The sequence below is a fragment of the Etheostoma cragini genome, chromosome 8 (assembly GCF_013103735.1).
Source record: "Etheostoma cragini isolate CJK2018 chromosome 8, CSU_Ecrag_1.0, whole genome shotgun sequence".
In the NCBI taxonomy this organism is placed as follows: domain Eukaryota; kingdom Metazoa; phylum Chordata; class Actinopteri; order Perciformes; family Percidae; genus Etheostoma; species Etheostoma cragini.
Genome location: NC_048414.1, coordinates 28,825,201 through 28,844,850, shown reverse-complemented (window position 1 = coordinate 28,844,850; position 19,650 = coordinate 28,825,201). Strand labels below are relative to the sequence as shown.

The 19,650-nt window shown below is 40.4% G+C and overlaps 1 protein-coding gene across 9 annotated transcripts in view; it reads right to left on the bottom strand.

The window, feature by feature from the left end:
• The window catches only part of ndrg4 (NDRG family member 4), a 56,877-nt gene that overhangs the window by 8,311 nt on the left and 28,916 nt on the right, over positions 1–19,650 (bottom strand). For 3 of the 9 annotated variants that reach the window (XM_034878590.1, XM_034878587.1, XM_034878589.1), the window contains 8 exons: positions 18,951–19,109; positions 10,321–10,359; positions 5,154–5,259; positions 2,482–2,602; positions 2,158–2,220; positions 1,425–1,485; positions 613–699; positions 444–500 (listed from right to left, as the gene is read on the bottom strand). In XM_034878590.1, the coding sequence (XP_034734481.1) occupies positions 444–500; positions 613–699; positions 1,425–1,485; positions 2,158–2,220; positions 2,482–2,602; positions 5,154–5,259; positions 10,321–10,359; positions 18,951–19,109 (693 nt within the window). Of the gene's footprint in view, positions 1–443; positions 501–612; positions 700–1,424; positions 1,486–2,157; positions 2,221–2,481; positions 2,603–5,153; positions 5,260–7,433; positions 7,692–10,320; positions 10,360–18,950; positions 19,110–19,650 lie in introns of those variants that run through there. The other 6 variants (XM_034878591.1, XM_034878588.1, XM_034878593.1 and 3 more) reach the window with 4 other exon arrangements.

Below are 19,650 nucleotides of genomic sequence, written 5' to 3'. Positions count from 1 at the left end.
CCACCATATTTTATATTTTCATATCTTATTTTCATATTTTATATTTTCAATGAATTAAAAGCAGGTAAAAAAGCTATGAATGTATAAATTCTAACAAAAGTCGACAAAAAAACGTCAACTAAAGCCACAAAAATGCGACAAATGTCAAAAAAGGCTGTAATAGAATCAAAGGTGTTTGACTGTTTTGGTGAAATAAAAGCATATAAATAAAGTATAAATGTCTGGCCCTTAATGTGATTCTTATTTTACAGTGTGACCCCCTTAGTGAAATTAAGTTTGACACCCTTGCTCTAACCGACTTCTGGATGATTATAGTCTCTGATTTGAGAATTAGAAAAGGTAATCTTCCTTGCCTTGTTTTACGTACCATAAAATGAAGAAAAACTAGAATAGCATTTGAAAAACAATTCTCGTCCAACTTCCCTCCCAGACCCTGGGCCTACCTGGCTGAAAAGATGTGGCAGCACAGTATCTGGCAGAGCGCTGGTCAAACCTGACAGCTGGAGGGGGGGGGGGGACAGGTAGATTGGTACATAAATAACAAGCAGGTGATGATTTGGAAGTGTATATATGTAACAACTCCAACACTAGTATAGAGTAATAAACTGGCACCTTGGTGGCAGCCCAGTCGATCCAGCCTTTGCCGTTGGGGTCGATGTTGAGCAGAACCAAACCCTCCACCATGTCAGGGAAGATCAGCTGAGAGCATAGGACACAAGTCTTAGATTCAGAGACAAAAACAATACTTTCCTCTTAAAACGCTCCCATAGGTTGACTGTTTAAGCAGCAATTACGACTCATTCATGAGAGTGACAAAGGAGGGGGTTTGAGTCCCGTTTAAAAATAAAAGTAAAGGATAATGTTTTTTATTTTTTATTTAAAGGTGCTCTAAGGGATGTCACTTGTTTTTTTAGGCTACATTTGTTGTCAAATATAGCAAACATCTCCTCACTATCTGCTAGCTGCCTATTCCTTGAACACACTGTAAAAAACATCTCACTATCTGCTAGCTGCCTGTCCCCTGAACACACTGTAAAAAACATCTCACTATCTGCTAGCTGCCTGTCCCCTGAACACACTGTAAAAAACATCTCAAAAACCTCTAAGGAAGGAATTTAGCGCAAACAGCATCAGAATGAATGGTGGTATTTCCCCAGATATAGGCCATCTGCTCCATTGATCCCTGGACCTTTTTTTTTTAATAAGTGTCCACAATGTCAAGATGAAGTTATTTTAAAAACCTTAAAGATTAAGGGCTTTTTCATGACATTCTCTGGTTTAGATATGAGGACAGAAAACGCTCATGTGGGTCGTATTAGAGGGGGGGAATAAACTACTGGTATTGATTGGAGGACGTAGTTTTACTTAGTCCAGCACATTGTGAACAGTGGAGTACAGTGTAGGAGAAACAAGATGCCACTTACAGCAAACTTGGCCAGGATGTAAGCTCCAGCTCCAACTCCGATCCCAACGATGCTCTTAAATCTAAAGAGATGAGAAAGAGAAAATTTGATACACTATTGTACATAGATACAAGAATCCTGACAGAGTGGTGTGTGTTCAGTATAAAATGTTACACACAGCCATTGTTGGCAGCACAGATTGAAAAGCCTGCTTGTGCTGAGCCAAGTGTTGTGGTACTCTATGTTCAGGCTAAAATTACATCCTGTTGGCAAGAAATGTCTTCACTTGATATTTTCTATCTGCAATCTACAGAAGCGGCTCAGGAATCAACGAGGCTGACCAGCAACATGACCATGACGCGGTGCTCTTTTAACACAGCGAGACTTTGGGAAAAAGGTGAATCATGTTCATGTAAATAAATGTTGACTGGTTTTATTTTAATGTTTCCTATTTTCTGTTATGCTTCATTAACTGAATAATAACCACGTGCTCATGGATCATTTTAAATGTACAAAAATATTTAAATATATTTAAAAAATATATTATTAAAAAAAAAAGCTCTAACATCGAGGCCAGTGGGCTACAGATGAAAAATAGCCTTTTGGCTAATTCTGGCATTTTTAACCCATTTAAAATCAGGCATTTTATTAATTTGCACTGTCGAATTGGGGGTTGAATTGGTGTAAATCATTCACTGTCAATCATTCTTCTTGCACTAAGTGTAATGAGTAAATCATTTTTAAAAGCACCAACCCAAAGTGCTGCACCACAGTGGGCAGCATGGCAGCCAGCTGGTCCATGGTGGGGTACTGGTACCTGAGGAGAGGAGGTACACGGCTGGTCATCAATGCTTCACAGGCTGTGTGTGTGTGTATGCAATTTCTCCACTGGGGATCAATAAACAGTATAAATAAAAGAAATATGAAATAAAAATGATGGGCCAGTAAGCGAATAATTTATGTTGTTGCTGATTATTTTTAACAAATATGCAGATTTATCTTTTCCAATTAAATGTTGCGTGCGTGCATGCATGCGTGTGTGTGTGTGTGTGTGTGTGTGTGTGTGTGCTTTTCGTACCCCTGTGGCAACTGGGACGCTCCAATCTGCTGCCCCGGGGCGTCGACGTGGCACACCACAAAGTGCTTGGTGATCTCCTGCATGTCCTCATTACTGAAGAAAGAGTTGAAGCACAGCTTGTCTGCAGGAGAGGGAGGGAGGAGAGGAAATAAGGAGAGGCAGCATGGGGTGAGAGGACAGAGAGATAGGATGGGAAGAAAAGCAAAGGAGCAGGGGAGAGGATGGAGGGATGAGAGCGAGAGAGAGGAAAGGGATCACATCAGACATTAAACACCCTCAGAGATCACCTCCCAGGTAACCATCTGTGGATTGGATCTTGTGCCAGAAGGAGGAGGCAAAGATTGGTTCCAACAAATCTAAAATGTCATGTATCCCCTCTCAGCTCCTTTAGTCAACAGAGCACTGACTCAGTGGTTTACTCTATGTTTAGTTCTGCAAGTTATTTCCCCTTTAAGAGACCGGTCCATATCACTTTCCACTTTCTAAGGACTTTCTAGCAACGTATTAAGATACATGGGCGCTTATAGCTCACATTGTCCATGTACATGAATCAGTCCGGCCGAGGGTTTGAGTCTGACCTGAGACCCTTTGCTGCATGTCATTCCCCCCCCCTCTCTCTCTTTTCATGTCTGTTCTGTCCTGTCACAGATAAAGGCCTAAAATACCAACAAAATGTCTTAAAGAACATAATAGGTAGCTATGGGCAAACACCGTTTTCCCTTACAACATCCAAAGAAATCCTTTTAAGCGACATGTAGCTTACCCCCCCCCCTCTGGGAAAGTAAACCCTCGTTCCAGCTCCACAGCATTTCTTTTATAAACGTTGTAGCGTGTTACCTGCAGTATGTTTCCTCATTTTCCCTGGGCTCATTTATATATGAAGGGGATAATGATGGACTGTAATTACATTTTAAAAATGTCCTTTCTTATGAAAGACACTCATTGAGGATTTATTAAGATTTGAGCTCTATTTCCCGAACTAGTGTAGAAAATCCACAACAATCCTTGCACATATTTTCTCCCCCTTGACTCTCTCTCTCTCTCTCTCTCTCTCTCTCTCTCTCTCTCTCTCGATTCAATTCAATTCAATTCAAATTGCTTTATTGACATAAATGTCAGAAATAACAATATTGCCAAAGCATCAAGGACAAAAATGTGATTCTCTCAGTCAATCAATCAATCAATAACTCAATCAGTGGGGCTTTGTTGCCATGGGAGACAGATGTGAACATTTGAAATCTTAAACAACAGTTATTAAACATTATGAATCTAATAAAAATTTAAAGAAAGGAAAAGTTTTTCATTATATTATCTATAGATGTTCTAAATATGATATGTAAAAACAGTTATTTAAAGTTTTATTACAAATAAATAACTATACTAAACTAAACAGAGACACATTTTTATTAATGTATTTGTGTGTGTGTGTGTAATAATGAATACATATAAACACACATATCTCACTTGCTCTCTCTCCCTCTATGTATCTCTTCTCATCTCTTTCTCTCCATTAACATTTTTTAATTTCAATTTGCTTTATTGGCATGACAACATAATGTATATACTGTATATAGACAATACATTTCATTTTCTACAGCTTTTTGTCCCCCTCCGTCCTGTTGGCGTCTCCTCTTTACTTCTGTGTTTCTGGTCGGGGCCGGGCCTGTTACATGGAACAGTAAACCCCCTCCTACATGTCTTTATTGTTTTTGCGCCTCCCTTCATCCCTCGCTGTCCTGCTGTATGATTGTGCGTCAGCGTCGAGTGATTTAGAGACAGGCGGTGAATACTCAAAGCCTCAGTCGGGATGCTGCAGCAGCAAAGCACCAGTTGTTTCATTTTTTTAGTCCAAAATGTCTCCTTTTTAACAGATTGTTTTCATTCCACATGCGTTAAAGTGTATGTTTATTTTATTGTGTTTTTCTAAATCAGATGGATAAGCCGCTTGTTAATAAAAAGAGGACCAAAAACTGCAGTGGGACAGACAACCACAGCAGCCCCCGCCATCTCTGTCCCATCTCCACCCATCAAAGCAGTGCCGCTGGCCCCACCTGCCTCAACCGCCTCCCTCCGCCTCCCCCCGCCTCCCCCCGCCTCCCCCCGCCTCCCCCCGCCTCCCCCCGCCTCCCTCCGCCTCCCCCCGCCTCCCTCCGCCTCCCCCCGCCTCCCTCCACCTCCCCCCGCCTCCCTCTGACTCCCTCCGACTCCCTCCGCCTTCCTCCACCTCACCCCGCCTCCCACCAACCTCCCCCGCCTCCCTCCAAAGGATGGGGATGTTTTTCTGACCTACATTTCATGGATGTCTCTTTACAACTTTTCAATTCCTTCTGTTTTTAATATTTCTGTCGACACTCATCACACAAATGATGTGAGTGTGTGAGAGTGTGTGTGTGTGTGTGGGTGTGTGTGTCAGCAGAGTGCAAATGAAAAGGAACAAAGCCACATAGAGGCCAATTATCACTTCTGATGTGTAGAGACACCTTGCCGAAAAGCTTGAAATGTCTGTCAACAACATGCACAGAAATGCATGCACGCGCGCAGACACACACCACACACACCGACACACACACCCACACACACACCCACACACACAGACGGACAGACAGACAGACGAATAGATACAAACTCATACACACACGCACGCGTACACACATAGTTTTGTGGATACTCACGGTTCAGTCCCACATCGTGGTAGGTGAGGATCGCGGGCTTGTTTCCTTTGGGGGCCCCGCGGATCACCACGTGCAGCATCCCATAAGGGGTCTCGATGTCATGTTCCTGTGAAACACACAAACACACCCTCACTCACCTGGTGTTCACACACAGTCAGCTGCTTCAGTCAGAACATTTTCAGCTTTTCTTTTTTTTACATCTCCAAGTGGGGAACTTTATTTCTTCTATGCTAAACCTTTGTGCACTCTCATCCTTAGAATAAATTAACACTAATCAATGCAATGAGAGGGGTTTGATCTCATCAATACATAACCGGTTTGCATCTGGCTCCGAAGAAACATCGTTAGTTAGACATTGATATTTGCACCTGAATCGTCTCAGGGAAAGAACATCCATCTGTGCATTATTAGAAACTCATTATTCAACCTGCTTTTTATTGAACTTTAATCAACCGTTTGTTCTCCATTAACAACCAATCTATGCAGGATTGCTCCTCATTAATCTTCCGTGTTCAGCTTCCACACCGATACGACAGAGAGGCCGCGTCTTGGTTCCATGGAGAGAAGGTCGGTAATTACTGGAAGCTGTGAATCCACACAGTAAGTTGTTGGACGTGGGTTGATCCCATGCTCTGCAGTAATTGGGCAGTAAATGGCTGTAAAGCCTGCAGACTGTAACATGTCTATGGCAAAAAGGTTTGAATCTATGTAATACATACAACAAGTTTTAACATGCTGCTAATTGAGGGAGATTTTAAATGTAAAGTCAAAGTGAGTTATTTTCTATAAAAATATAATGATTCCTCTGACTTTTGTTGGAGACGCTGTAGCTTGGCAGGGTTTTTGTTTTCCTTGTTTACGTTCTGGGACCAGTGTTTTAGTAAAAGACATCCCGAAAAGTCAGAGCCCATTGGATGTGTTTCACAGTCAATCATCTGACATTTATTAAAGTAGAGGTGTCTAAGAGCTGCTACTGGCTCCGAACAGTTGGCTTGTTGTGCATCCAAAGCTCTCTTGTTACAACCCACATTTTGTCAGCAGCCGCTGGTCACAGCCAGCCAAACTCAAAATGGAGGTAGGAGAAATGTGTTACCATGAGCTACGCAATGTAAAAACACACACACACACACACACACACACACACACACACACACACACAAACAGCCGCGTAGTGTTTTGGGCGATAAAATGCACGGAAGCCTTTATTGATGATGCTGACACTCCCGTGTATGTACTCCAATTCAAATTCGACAAACAGAGATCCCACACAGACGTAGTGTTTTCCTTTACTATGTTTTTCACCTTACATTTAAACTATTCAGACAAACAGCTGACTGAAAATCCATAGCAAACTGTTTACAGTATCTACAGCATCTCTCAATGAACGCAACATGCATTGACTGTGGAGTGATTTCTCACAGTACAGAAACAAACTGCACGTATGGATGTAGCCAATTTACATAAATCTGCACAACCCCCCCAGCAGCAGATAGTCATGCAGCCAGCTCTTATGAGTTCATCCAGGCAGATTATCTCTGTATTATTCCAGCCTCAACATCAGTGTTATCTGCGATCAGCGTTCTAATTTGAGACTACTGCATCAGGGGTTTTGTTCACAGTCTGTTTGCAGTGGATTCTGGTAAATATGACATGCAATTATTCCACAATCACATGAGCTCCTGCTGACCTTCAGACATCCAGGAGGAACGTTATAAAGAGGACTTTATAACGTCTCTCAATGAAAATGGCAACCACGCTCTCAAAATGAGCTTTTTAGATGCTGCGCAGCAACATCGTTGGTACGAATTGCTTTTTATAATTGTGAAATTTGGTCCAAAACACACACACACACACACACACACACACACACACACACACACACACACACAGACACACACCATCTGTTTACAGCTTAACTGTGTCAGTGGGCCAGAGTCAAAGAATGAGCCATCATTTGAAAATGACGCTGCAGTTTTTTTCTTTTCAACACAGAATATTAACACAAAACATATTCCATATAGTTATGTAACACAGCTCCCTGTAAAAAACAAAACAGTTTTTTAGTGTTGATTGCCTGCAAAAAAATGTCAACTTAAATTTTTTAAAGGACAACACAAGCAGACCCATGCATTCATTCTGACATCGTCACACCACTTTATCACACCAGATCCAAAGCACAGTGAATATGTGCATATATATCTATATATATATCTATATATATATATAGATATATATAGATATAGATATCCCCTCACAGTCCTCCCTGCCCCTGCCACTCACCCCGTCCCAGCACTCAGGCATGACTCCACAGTAACTGCACTCTCAGCCGACAAAGAAGAGGAGGGTGCAGAGGGTGGGGGGGTGGGTGGACGAGCAGCCAGGCCTCTCCTGTTTTAAGGGACTAGGTCCTGGTGAGCCCTCGCTGTACGATGGAGAGTCGGATGCTAGATGCTGCAGACTGCTGCAGTGTCTTTGTCTGGGCTACACTCCCACCCAAGACTCTTAAGTCTCGGAGCTGGCCCCCTCCCGCCCCTCCCGCCCCTCCCGGTCCTTTTCCTCACACTCTATAGGCGCCTGACAAAGGGTGTGGGGGAGGTCGGAGATGATTCGCTCAGAGCGCTGCCTCCGCTGAACGGGATTGGTCAGCCTTCTCATCAGTCTCTAGTCTGCACTCTCTCTCTCTCTCATCAGCACCACTGATCTGGTTTGGATCTATTCCTGCTTCACTGTCTTCCTGTTTTCCTCTGTGGGTTTTGTTTCAGCCTTTTGGAAGAAAAAAAACAAAGCAGCCGCTGTGCATGAATTAGCCGTAACATCTTCTGATGGGAAATATTAGAAGACCTGCTATTGGACAGCAGGTAGTCTGGACTAACATGCTATGCAGCAATCAACAAGAATTAGAGGAGAATCACCACGCCTTGATTATTGCAACAACCTCTTCACTTTGTCTTAAAATCTGTTGAGGCTGTTTAGGATTTAGACTTCTCATCAGAACTAACAGATAGTGAACTACTAAAATATATAGTGTAGTGTGACCAATAGTCACTTATATAAGTACAACTTGATACATCTAAACAAAATCATTAATTTCCATTCATATGCCTTAAGAACTTTGCTAATGTTAGCAATTAATTGCTGTTAAAGAAAGAAACTGTCATTAAGTAAAAAAGAAAAGAAAAGACAATTATGTAATAATTGTTACAGGCCTAGCTGTACATACAGCATACAGTGAGAAACGTGGGGTCAGGGTCTTGCTCAGGGACACCAGAGAAGCCTGGGGATCGAACCACCGTGGTAGCCTGCAGTGTGGTACAGGGAGCTCTACTGAGTTTTGAAGTCACTTGCATTGTTAGATCAGGAAGCAGAGGATGAATGAATGTGTTGGCTGCATCTCATTGTCTGATAGCTCCTCGACTCCTCGGCCCTCGGCTGAACAGGAAGTTGTGTCCCTCTTTGACGAAGGCAAGTCAAGCTTTCCTGTTGTCTAAAACAGTTCTCCTGTGTCTTGGTAATCATCATTATAATAAGTGTTATAAGTTATTTATTGGACAAACTAATTACATTTCTTCAAAAAAGGCTCAGACTTATGCCAAGCCTCAAAACAGTCATTGTTGCAAATTATATGTTGTTAAAAATAAATAGTCTGCACACTATGTATTGCAAAAATCAAGTTTGCAATGAGCCTTTTGGTAAAATGACAACTGTTACAGGTTAGCTAAACATGAATGTCTTAATAAACAACTTAGAAATTAATTATATATAATCACTGGCAGCCAGCAAGAAGAAACCACACAGCTCTTTAAATGCAGCGATCGTTTCTGAGAGCTTGAAGTGTCAGGTTTAAGTGTGAAAGAGAGGTGTTTCATGAGAAAATGTCTCATGTGTCAGACTAAAATAAACCAGCAGAGTTGTAAATGTGTGAAGCTCAACTTCTTAAAAAAAAGTGACTGACGTTATGGTTCATGCAAGTAGAATTGGAGATAACTCTGCTTCAGTTTACTAAATCGAGATTAAATCTGGTGTAAAACGGGCAGGGCAGCCGCCACAATGCTGAAAATAGGATAAAGATTGTGTTAGCTATTCGACCAAAGCAACACACTCTCACTCCCGGCACTTTGCCGTTTGATACTGATGCAGACATTATTTTTAATGTCATATTTGGATGCGCTTGGTCAGGACTCCTGGTGTCCCTTTGTGGCCCTGTGGGTAGGGACCTACATCTAAATGACATGGCAGAAGAACAGAGAGTTAAGCGTCCGGGATACTCGGCGCAGCCGACCTGCCCTGCTCCAATGTGACGTCACCGGAGCGCTGTAACTCTTCATACTCTCGCGTGGCGGTCTAGCTGGAGTCTCCTGAACAGAGGTGGCACTAATGACAAAGGGCTACTGACTTTGCTATTTTGACGGACTAGAAGAAGAAAAAATAGGTAAACAAAGGCAGAACTGGCAGCAGCATTGCCTTCAATTCTTCGATTTGATTGGATGAGCTACTTGTTGGGATCAAGCCTTTCATTCAGCATAGAAGAAGTCATCTTATCCCAGTGAGTTTACCAGAGAGACCTGCAGTCACTCATAGTCCCGGCATCCGGTTCCCCTCGAGCTCTTCCGAGCCTCGTGTTTCTGCTCTGTCGCAGAAAAAACTCGAGTGGTGCACGCCCGCTCGCTCGCACACTTTAAATCCTGGCGCGCCAGCGAGATCTACGCTATGTTGACGCCACATTGGCGTGCGCCAGGTCAGCTGCTGCGACTGTTAAAAGACCTTTTAACAGTTGCAGTACTCCAGATCGGTCTTAAGACCCATTTAAAGGTCTTTATCTCATTTAATAAACCACATTTCTTCTCGTTGTTGTCTCGGTTGTCACAACTGACATTTGTATCGCCTCATTTGGCGATAGCTTGAATTATTAGTTTCATTAATATGAAAAGGTTTCGCACCAAAGCTTTAATTGAGAAAATAATTGGCAAGTTAAATCGATAATGAAATAAATCATTAGTCACGGCCTTATCTTCAACCTTCCTCATTCTCTTTTCTCTTTTGACTCAGGCTGTGATTGCTGTTTACTATAGTAAGCAAGCACCAAGAGATAGCAAACAATAGAAGATGAAGAAGAACAGAGGAAGGCTTAATCTCCACATGACAGCAGCACACACACATTAGCTCATACCTTCCAATCCCCTGGCGGCATCAGCTGTTCACAGCTTTCCTGCAGTGAGAGACAAGCAGAGAGAGAAAATACAGAAAGAACCAAATTAAAATGGGTAGAATATCAGCGATCTGAACACACAAACACACACACACACACACACATCAAAGTGTGCATCCACTTTTGGAACTAAAGACTTACAGAAGAGCAACACACGCTGTGCACTGTCGGTCCAAACCACAGACACAGAAAACAGTTTCCCAAAAGCACCTTAGCAGTACAGTGTCATGTTCAATCATGTTCAACTGTCTCTGAACATTAACAGAAATCTAGGTTATAAATTCAATTTAGCATTATTTTCCCCCTTTACAAAAAGCCAATATTTTTGTATTAGAATTGTAATTCTAATATTAGTTCAAATTTGGCATTTGAACTAATTCAAAGACAATTTAGATATGCACTGCATCGGGTTGGGCTACTAACAAGAGAGATATTTCAAATGGAATGGTCAGAAGGGATGCTGAAGTCTGAGTTAGTCCCTATAGTGGTTCAAATTCCAATGCTGGATCCTATGTTTCCCATAATGCAGCAAGTCAGTTGCTTTTTTATCAGGTTCTGGTAAACAGCCATGTCTTTAAAACTCCACCAGCTTGTAACAACTCTCTGTTGAAAGGTTTGCGTTCTCTCCAAGACCAAGCTGAGATTACCCTGATGACATCATAATGACATCATCAGGGTTATTTTGTCAGACTTTGAAACGCTCCGTCCAAGGTCCACAGAAGACATGCATCACCTGTTTTCAAAGTAGTGGTGTGAGTACTTTCTCTGTGGCTAGCAAACTGATATTGGTGGGTACAATTGGTGCAATAGTAGATATAGATAATAGAGTGCCCCTTTATAAGCAGTGTTTTAATGGTAACTTTGCTATTTTCAACCTGGATTTCCCCATGTTTCAGTGTCTCAGTGAGTGATGGGACCAACAAGTTTTGAAACTGGTCCAGTATTGAGCCAGACAAGCCCTAATGTAACGTTGACGGGCAAATGCTCACTTTCAATTTCCGTCCCACTGACCGGCTCAGGGTGTAACTCTAAGTGTCTGACAACATTGGCTGGAAGGGACACCTACAGAGATAGACCTTTTTGTTAAAAAGTCAAACACCAAACAGCCCCAAAATTGCTATACCCAACCAAATACATTTAGGTAAACAGTAATTTTACTATCCAAAATATTCATCACAAGCCGTCTTAGTTCCTCTTGCCACTGTTCCAACAATCTCCACTCTGGTCAGGTTGAAATTTGGGGCGAACCGCAAAATTCTGGGCCCTGTAGAAAGGCATTTTACATGTGCTCCTCCCGCATCTACAGCTATTCATTCTAGCATATTTTTGGGCCCTGCTCACAGGAGGGCACTGGTAACTCAGTCTGAGTTATGCTCTATACACGCTAAAAGTAGTGATTATTTACATGGAGTCTGGTGGAGATATGCTGCTCTATACAAGCTAAAAGTAGTGATTATTTACATGGAGTCTGGTGGAGATATGCTGCTCTATACACGCTTAAAGTAGTGATTATTTACATGGAGTCTGGTGGAGATATGCTGCTCTATACATGCTAAAAGTAGTGATTATTTACATTGAGTCTAGAGGAGATATGCTGCTCTATACACGCTTAAAGTAGTGATTATTTACATGGAGTCTGGTGGAGATATGCTGCTCTATACAAGCTAAAAGTAGTGATTATTTACATTGAGTCTAGAGGAGATATGCTGCTCTATACAAGCTAAAAGTAGTGATTATTTACATTGAGTCTAGTGGAGATATGCTGCTCTATTCATGCTAAAAGTAGTGATTATTTACATGGAGTCAGGTGGGTTTGGTGATGGTGATTTTGGGGCTGTTTCATGGTAAACTTAAAGAATCTTACTCTTTAACTAAAAGGTCTATCTCTGTAGGGATCCTTTCACAATGTTGTCAGACAGCAAAAACAGAACTTTTTGTGGAGGTAAATTGACGGTGAACATTCGCCCTCAAGGATTACATTGCAGCATGATTCACAGCTTACAAAGTTCTTGTTTAATACTCGACCAATTTCAAAGATTTCAGGTCACTTAGACACAAATTCTATGGAAAATATGGTCCAGGTTAAAATAAAATACCGAAATTACCCTTTAACACATCTGTTTGCCTTTGCTTAGTGCCAAATCCTGCCGTTATTCCAGTCTTATCTCGTTCTAGAGAGACAGTAAAGATAATTACTTGAGTGCATGTGGGACACTGGGGACAAATCAGCCGTAAAAATTGAGTGTTAGTTTTTTTACTCTTTTTTAAATACAGGATGAGTGAGGGAGCAAAGCAACCAGATTCCATACCAGTTATCTGCGTCTGTATACAACAACGACTTGGGCCAGACGATCTGGACGTAAAAAAAATGACATTTTTTGTCATTCGGCCACAGTGAGTCACAATCCCTGCGAGCCAGTCTGACTCCTTGGCTGTCAAACTACATTTGTTTCCAGAAACACTGATTGATGACAAGCTGTCATCAGTCAAAGAGAGAGCCATGCCAATGTCAGACAAAGCTTTCCAGTGTTGGAACCCTCAGAATATCATGTCAGCCAATATATTTTTGGGGACTTTAAAGAAAATAGAAAATGTGCTTTTCTCTTGCAGTGCGTACTTGTTGAGGAATCTGGTCTTGACTCTTCATTTAGGAAAAGATGCATTGACATAAAACAGGTTTCCAATCCATGATTAAATGTAATTAATGTGTTGGAAAATGACACACTTTATAATGAAAACACTTTATAATGTTAGATGATTTATAATGAATTCACGCATAATATCATGCATGAAAAGCATGAATTCATTCATGTGGTCCTTCATCAACTATCGGTGAAGTACAAGGATTAATAGTATCTCATTCATTCAGGAACGGTACTTTAACTAATGCATTAATTAGGGTATTTCAATCATCATGAGTTCAGATTAATTAATTATGGTCATGTCTTCTTTATCGGTAAATCAGTAGTTAAAGTGACACGTTAAAGAAAGAAAATTCTTCATGTTTGTGGCCCTTCAAATAAAGTGTTGCTCTGGTCCATCTTTAACATTGATGAATAAGATATGATTAATGGTGGCATATGCAGATATAATCTTTGTAGCCCCTCCAATAAAAACAAAATGGTGTTCAGACAGTAAGAAGTAAATATCATGAATATCAGCTTTTATTTGGGGGGGGGGGGGGGGGGGGGGGGGGGGCAGTACGTAGGGAGCTCTAGGTAAGGTGAGGGGTATGTGTGTGTGTGTGTCTGGGTGTGTGTGTATTTCAGGCCTGTGTGTAGTGTGTAATAATCAATAAAGAGTATACATAAATTCAAATGTTTACTGTTTAAGTGCCTTATGTTGCTGTGAATAAAGCAATGATAAAAATGTATCTGTGTACTGTATACTGTATTGTAGATACTGTATATTGTATATTGTATACTGCATACTGCATCCTGTAGACTCTATATTGTATATTGTATATTGTATTTTGGGGGAAGTGTGATAGTATCATTTTTCCAACCTACTCCTTTAAGACTTAATACATTTTAATTTATGCATCCATTTATCATATCTTATTTATGGCCATGATCAGGACTTTACTTAAAGGGCCACAAACATGATGAAGTAATGAACACGTTTGGTTTAGTCAATCATCATTATAACAGATTTACCTATTAAAAAGACACAAACATAATTAATACATCTGAACTCATGATTGAAACACCTTAATAATGTACTAGTTACAGTACTGTCCCTATAGTATTAATCCTTGTGTATTACTGATAGTTCATAAAGTGCTACATAAATTAGATGCTTTTTCATACATGAAGAAGTGTTACCCTCATTTTTAATATGGTTTCTGTCATTTCTCAACACAACAGTGAACAATCCTAACCTGTGTTATTTCAAGCCATTTAAAGGGTAAATACCGTTATTAGTTGTTTGTTTTTTCCACCTGGACACTATGTTCCCATGTTCTGTGTCTAAGTGACTGATGGGAACAAAAGTCTTTGACACTGGTCCAGTATTAAGAGAGATCTCTGCAGTCTGCAGCGGAGAAACAAGGGAAGTTAATAGGACAAATATCCAGCTTGTGTTCACTTTCACTAAAGTGCTTGTTATGCTGCTGATAGGCTTAGATTAATATTCTGTCTACAAGTGTCTGACAACACTATGGAAAGGATCCCTTCAGAGACAGACCTTTAAAACCTCCCTTAAGACCTTTTTGTTAACCAGAAACAGCTGGGAGGTCTCTGGCACTAAACCCACCACACTCCATTTAAAAAACAATACTTTTAGCGTGCATAGAGACAACATATTTTCACATGTAAAAGCTAAACAAAGCACTTTAGTGAAGGTAAATACAAGCTGGACAATTGTCCTATTGACTTCCATTGGAGCTTGTTTCTCCACTGCAGACTGCAGAGATCAGTCACTTGGACACAGAACACGGGAACATAGGGTCCAAGGTTGACAAAGACGTTAGTTACCCTTTAAGATCTAATTCCTGCTCTGCTGCCTTTGTAAAAACTTAGAACAGAGCAGGAACATCTGGAAATTGATGAAGATTAAAATAAATGACATGCACATGAGGTTAGACACCACCAGTCAGAACAGTTATCACTCCTTTGTGACACATGCACAAATAGAACATACTATTATTTGTGGAATTGCTGAAAGAAAGTAGGACAGGATTAAAGATGGATACTGTACAGAACTAGAAAGTAAAAAAAGAAAGGGAATAGTGGTGGATTAAGAAAGGGGGAAAAGAGTGAACACAGTCACATTTGAAGTAATTAGCAGTGATGACTGGAAAAAGAAAAGACAGGAGTGGCACTCCAGAGTGAACAAAGTCAGATCAGGGACACACCTAAAGAGAGAGAAAACCACAGGACCTGAAGCTGCCCTATGGGAAGAGTAGATGTCAAATAATAATGAATGACCCATAGGGCTGGGTGATATGGAGAAAATCCAATGTCACAATATTTACAGTGATTTTGATATTGCAGCTATATTGTTGGGTTAATAATCGGTGCTTTCACAAAATATGTCCACAATGAGATCTTGTATCAATGTATTATTATATACAGTATGTCTTGGTCTGCTTGACAAGCCCATTTTCCAACAATAAAACAGAAAAATTTATCTTTTTAGATAAAAAAAGATGCTGACCATGATTCTAATTGGGCACATAAATTCAAATTGGGAAAATGATGATGTTGGAAAAAAGGCAAAATATTGTAGAATTTTGCAATTTGAGTTTCGGGGCTATTCTGCTTGCATAGCATAGCATTGTCTTTGTTCATGACAAAAATACATCCAAACTACACATTTAGATTATCCCACGTTTTTTATTTGGGCCTTTAAACTTCTCTCAACTTCACCAAAAGTTAGCATTAAATAATGTCTGGTTCTCATTTTAATCAAACGTTTCAGAAAAGTTATCATACATAAATACATGTCTTCATGGAGGGAATCAACGGAGAAGTTTCATCTTTCATGATATATGAGTTTTTACCCTATTCACCTGTAATGTCTTGCTAAATGTTTTATTTTACAATCCATATTTTAAATGCTGTTTCCTCACAAAGTGTTTTTCTCTGATTCTGAGCCAGAAAACTCCTCCTCAGCAGCAGTTCCACACACCAAACCTTCCACTTTCACTCCTATCTACAGTAGAGAGGGTTTTTTCAGATATCATTCATGGTCTGATTTACAGTGCGCTCATAAGTTCATGAATCCATGCTAAATTTGAATAAAAAGAGGAACAAAAAATCATCTTTTGGATATGGATCTTAATGCATTAATTCAAAAAATGAAGAAAAAAATCCAACCTTTAAAGACACCAATCTTCTTTGTGAATGAATAATGTCTCATAAATAAATAAATGTTCTTCCTTAAAATACAGGGGGCAGAGGTATACACCCCAAAATTGATATGTTTTTTGTACGGCTATTGACACCATATTCTGATTCATGGAGGGATTTATAGAGTGATTAAAAATAGATATCCCTAAATCCCTCTTGAAAACCTTTGACTCTAATGTGTCAACAAACTGAAACAACAATTTTGACTTCTGTGTCTAGACAATGTTTGCAAGATAATGACGAATTTGCATATTTAAACATACAATTTCTTGAAATACAAAAAAATATGTATCTTAATGTCAATAATCCATTGGAGTAGTTTCATGGTGGTGTATCGCCATATCCACATATTCAAGGGGAGACAGGACAAAAATTAACTAATTGATATCACAGAGACTTCCCCAGTTGATCACTTCCATTAAGACAAATATCTTTTGCATTACAAGTTTTCTAAAATGTTTTGTTTAATATGCAAATGACACATTATCTTGTTAAATATGCACTAGTTTACATACCTTTCCAGACAGAAATCTGAACATTGGATATAGTCAGGTTCAAAATTCTTGTTTCATTTTGTAGACATATAAGAATCAAAGGTTATAACGGAGGGAATTTGGAAAAGGTCTTTTTATCACTCCATAAATCAGAATATGGTGTTAACAGCCATTAAAAAAACTATTTTCGCCACGTTACTAGGAATGTTACATGAATAAGGCTATGAATACTAGTCAAAGTGGGTTAAAATAAACATCTAAATGTGTATTCTGAATATTTTTTCCCTCAATACTCTGAAGAAGAAGAAGAAATTCTATGGAGGCAAATTAGCCAAAAAACTCAAAATTGAAAAAAGGATGGTATTGTCTGTAGTGTCTCCCAACAATATCTAATCTCATATGTCAATGTCGATATAATATCGATGTATGGCCCAGCCCTGAGGATCTGATAACTTATCCAATATGCTGCTGTATCATCACCAGAGTGGGAGAACTCCCGTCCAAGTGATCTCAACAGGAAATGTGCAGCTGACAGGGCAACTTCAGACCCTGTGGATTCCACGTAAATGGATCATTGTGTTCAGTAGGGAATACAACTGAGAGTTGACTGTATGGTGGTCGGACCAGCAGGTGGCAATCTTCCCCCGCCCTGGGATGCTGCAGAGGGAGGACGTGCAGCCGCTGAGCTCAGTGAGAGGGGGGAGAGCACCCTGGACCTGCAGTGTGTACTGGCTGAAACGTGTGGCATGTATTCGTATGGTGCGTGTATTCTTTTGCCGTGTGTTCAAAATCAAAGCCACTGTATTGCAACTTTTACAAGTTATTTAGTTGTCCAGACAAATGAATTATGGGTAGGACACGGGTTTTGTTAAGATGTGGAACAGTTCTATCTGTGGATGGCTTCCTTAGCTACTGGCCAGAAAGTTTAAATTAACAAAAGATTTATTTTCAGAAATAATATGCTGAGGACCCCCTGCTGAAGACCACATGTCTCTACATGGCAGCAGGACCGTGGAATTATGTGTGTGTGTGTGTGTTTCACTGAGCGTGTTTAAAGTGGTCTTAAAGAACATTTTCTACTTTCACTCTACTTTTATAAAGCATGTTGACATAGCAACGCTGCCGTCTGCCGTCATACTGTATGTGGGTCTCGATTACAGGGTGAATTTTTCTGGACTTACTGGAGTTAATTTCACCGTTGCTAACATGAAAGGGACAGAACAGAGAAGTCAACAGATTAAATTAAATATGACGCTGCAATGCTGTGAATGCTAGGCTATTATTTATAAGTCTTTGGACTTTATTGTGGTTTCATACTCAACAATCTTTAATGTCAGCCTATGGAATTTATTTGCGGTGTTATAAGTGATGTTTTTTTTTAAATCACCTTATCAAATCTAATCAAAACGCCCCATTGTGTACTAGTGAACATCACTGAGAGAGAGAGATTGGAAATGAATACATAAAGTCTGCATAAAATCTACCAGCTATGTGTTATGGAAGGCTACACACACACACACACACACACACACACAGGGTGCTGAGAAGATGTGTGTTGCTGCAGTGATGTGTTTCTTCCCTCTCTCATGTCAAACAAAAAAGTATTGCTAGTTACTATTTTGAAGTCAATTTTGAATTCTTCTTGACTACTTGTTCCACCGTAGCAATCAAACAGTTATGTTTTACAATATTAATATTTGTGTATGCTGAAACATTTTGTGTACACGGAGGGTGTTTCCTAGCAGTGATTAGCAGCAGTTACCATTGGCCATGCGGGGGTTAATAGCATGGTCTTTTATTGGCTTGCTTTGAGGTGATGTCATGTTTTATCGTCTTTTTATAATCCTTTTTTTTCCTTCTATCACCCCGTTTAATTTTATTTTATGATAAATGACATGTGTCTTTTGTCCTTTTTACTGTCTTTTAACGGTGTTCCATCTTCTATTTTCTCTATCACAATGATGTGTGTATACTGCATACAGTATGTGTTTGTGTATTGTGTGTATTTGCTGTTGTTTCTTCTGTCAAAGCACTTTGTAAGCTATTGTTTTTTAAAGGGGCTATAAATAGTTATTTTTATTGCTATAATTATTATTATTATTATTCCTTCCTGCTTTACTGTAACTGCTCAGCTGCAACCAGTTCATTCTCCGAGCTGTGTGTCCATGTTGTGTGTGTCTGTGTGTGTCTGTGTGTGATTCAGTGTGCTTGCAGTCTAGATGTTTCTGCTGGTTCTGGTAGTTACCGGGAGGACCCCGCTGGTCCGACGGCGGGTCTGGCGGAGCCAGTGCCGTGCCATGACATGCCAGCGGTGAGTGGGGCGGCTTGGGGGAGGAGGGGGGTTAAGGGGCGCGGGGCTGGCGGGGCGCGGTAACCCCCCTGATGCCTCCCCTCCTTTATCCTGCTGTGTGACGAAAACAACAGACACAGGGTGGTTATTGGGTAACAACCGGGGAAGACAGAGCAGCAACACAACGTCAATGAATATCATTCATCATTCATTTCCTGATGCAATGCTTGTGGAGGTCTTTGAGGATGCACACAGGGAGCCTCAAAGCCAGGGGTGTCAAACTTAAGACCCCCGGGCCACATCTAGCACCACCCAGATTTTGACCCGGTCCCCATATCAATTAAGGGTCACAATCAGTTTTGGTCCAACAAAGCCTTGTCGCTTTCTTTGTCACTTATTTTGATGTATTTGTTGCTTTTTGTCTCCTTCTTTGTCACTTTTTTCAACATTCTACTACTTTTTTTCCATGAAGGCTGCCAAACTTCTTTGCTGACTTTTTTTAGAGTTTTATTTTGACCAAAGTTTTAGTGAGAAGACTTTTATAAGACGTGCAATAACAAGGTCAAAGATGTTTGACTTTTTTGTGGAAATGAAATGATGTCAATAAACTTTCCATGTCCTTCCCTGCAGATGTAATTCTCTTTTCCAGTGTGGC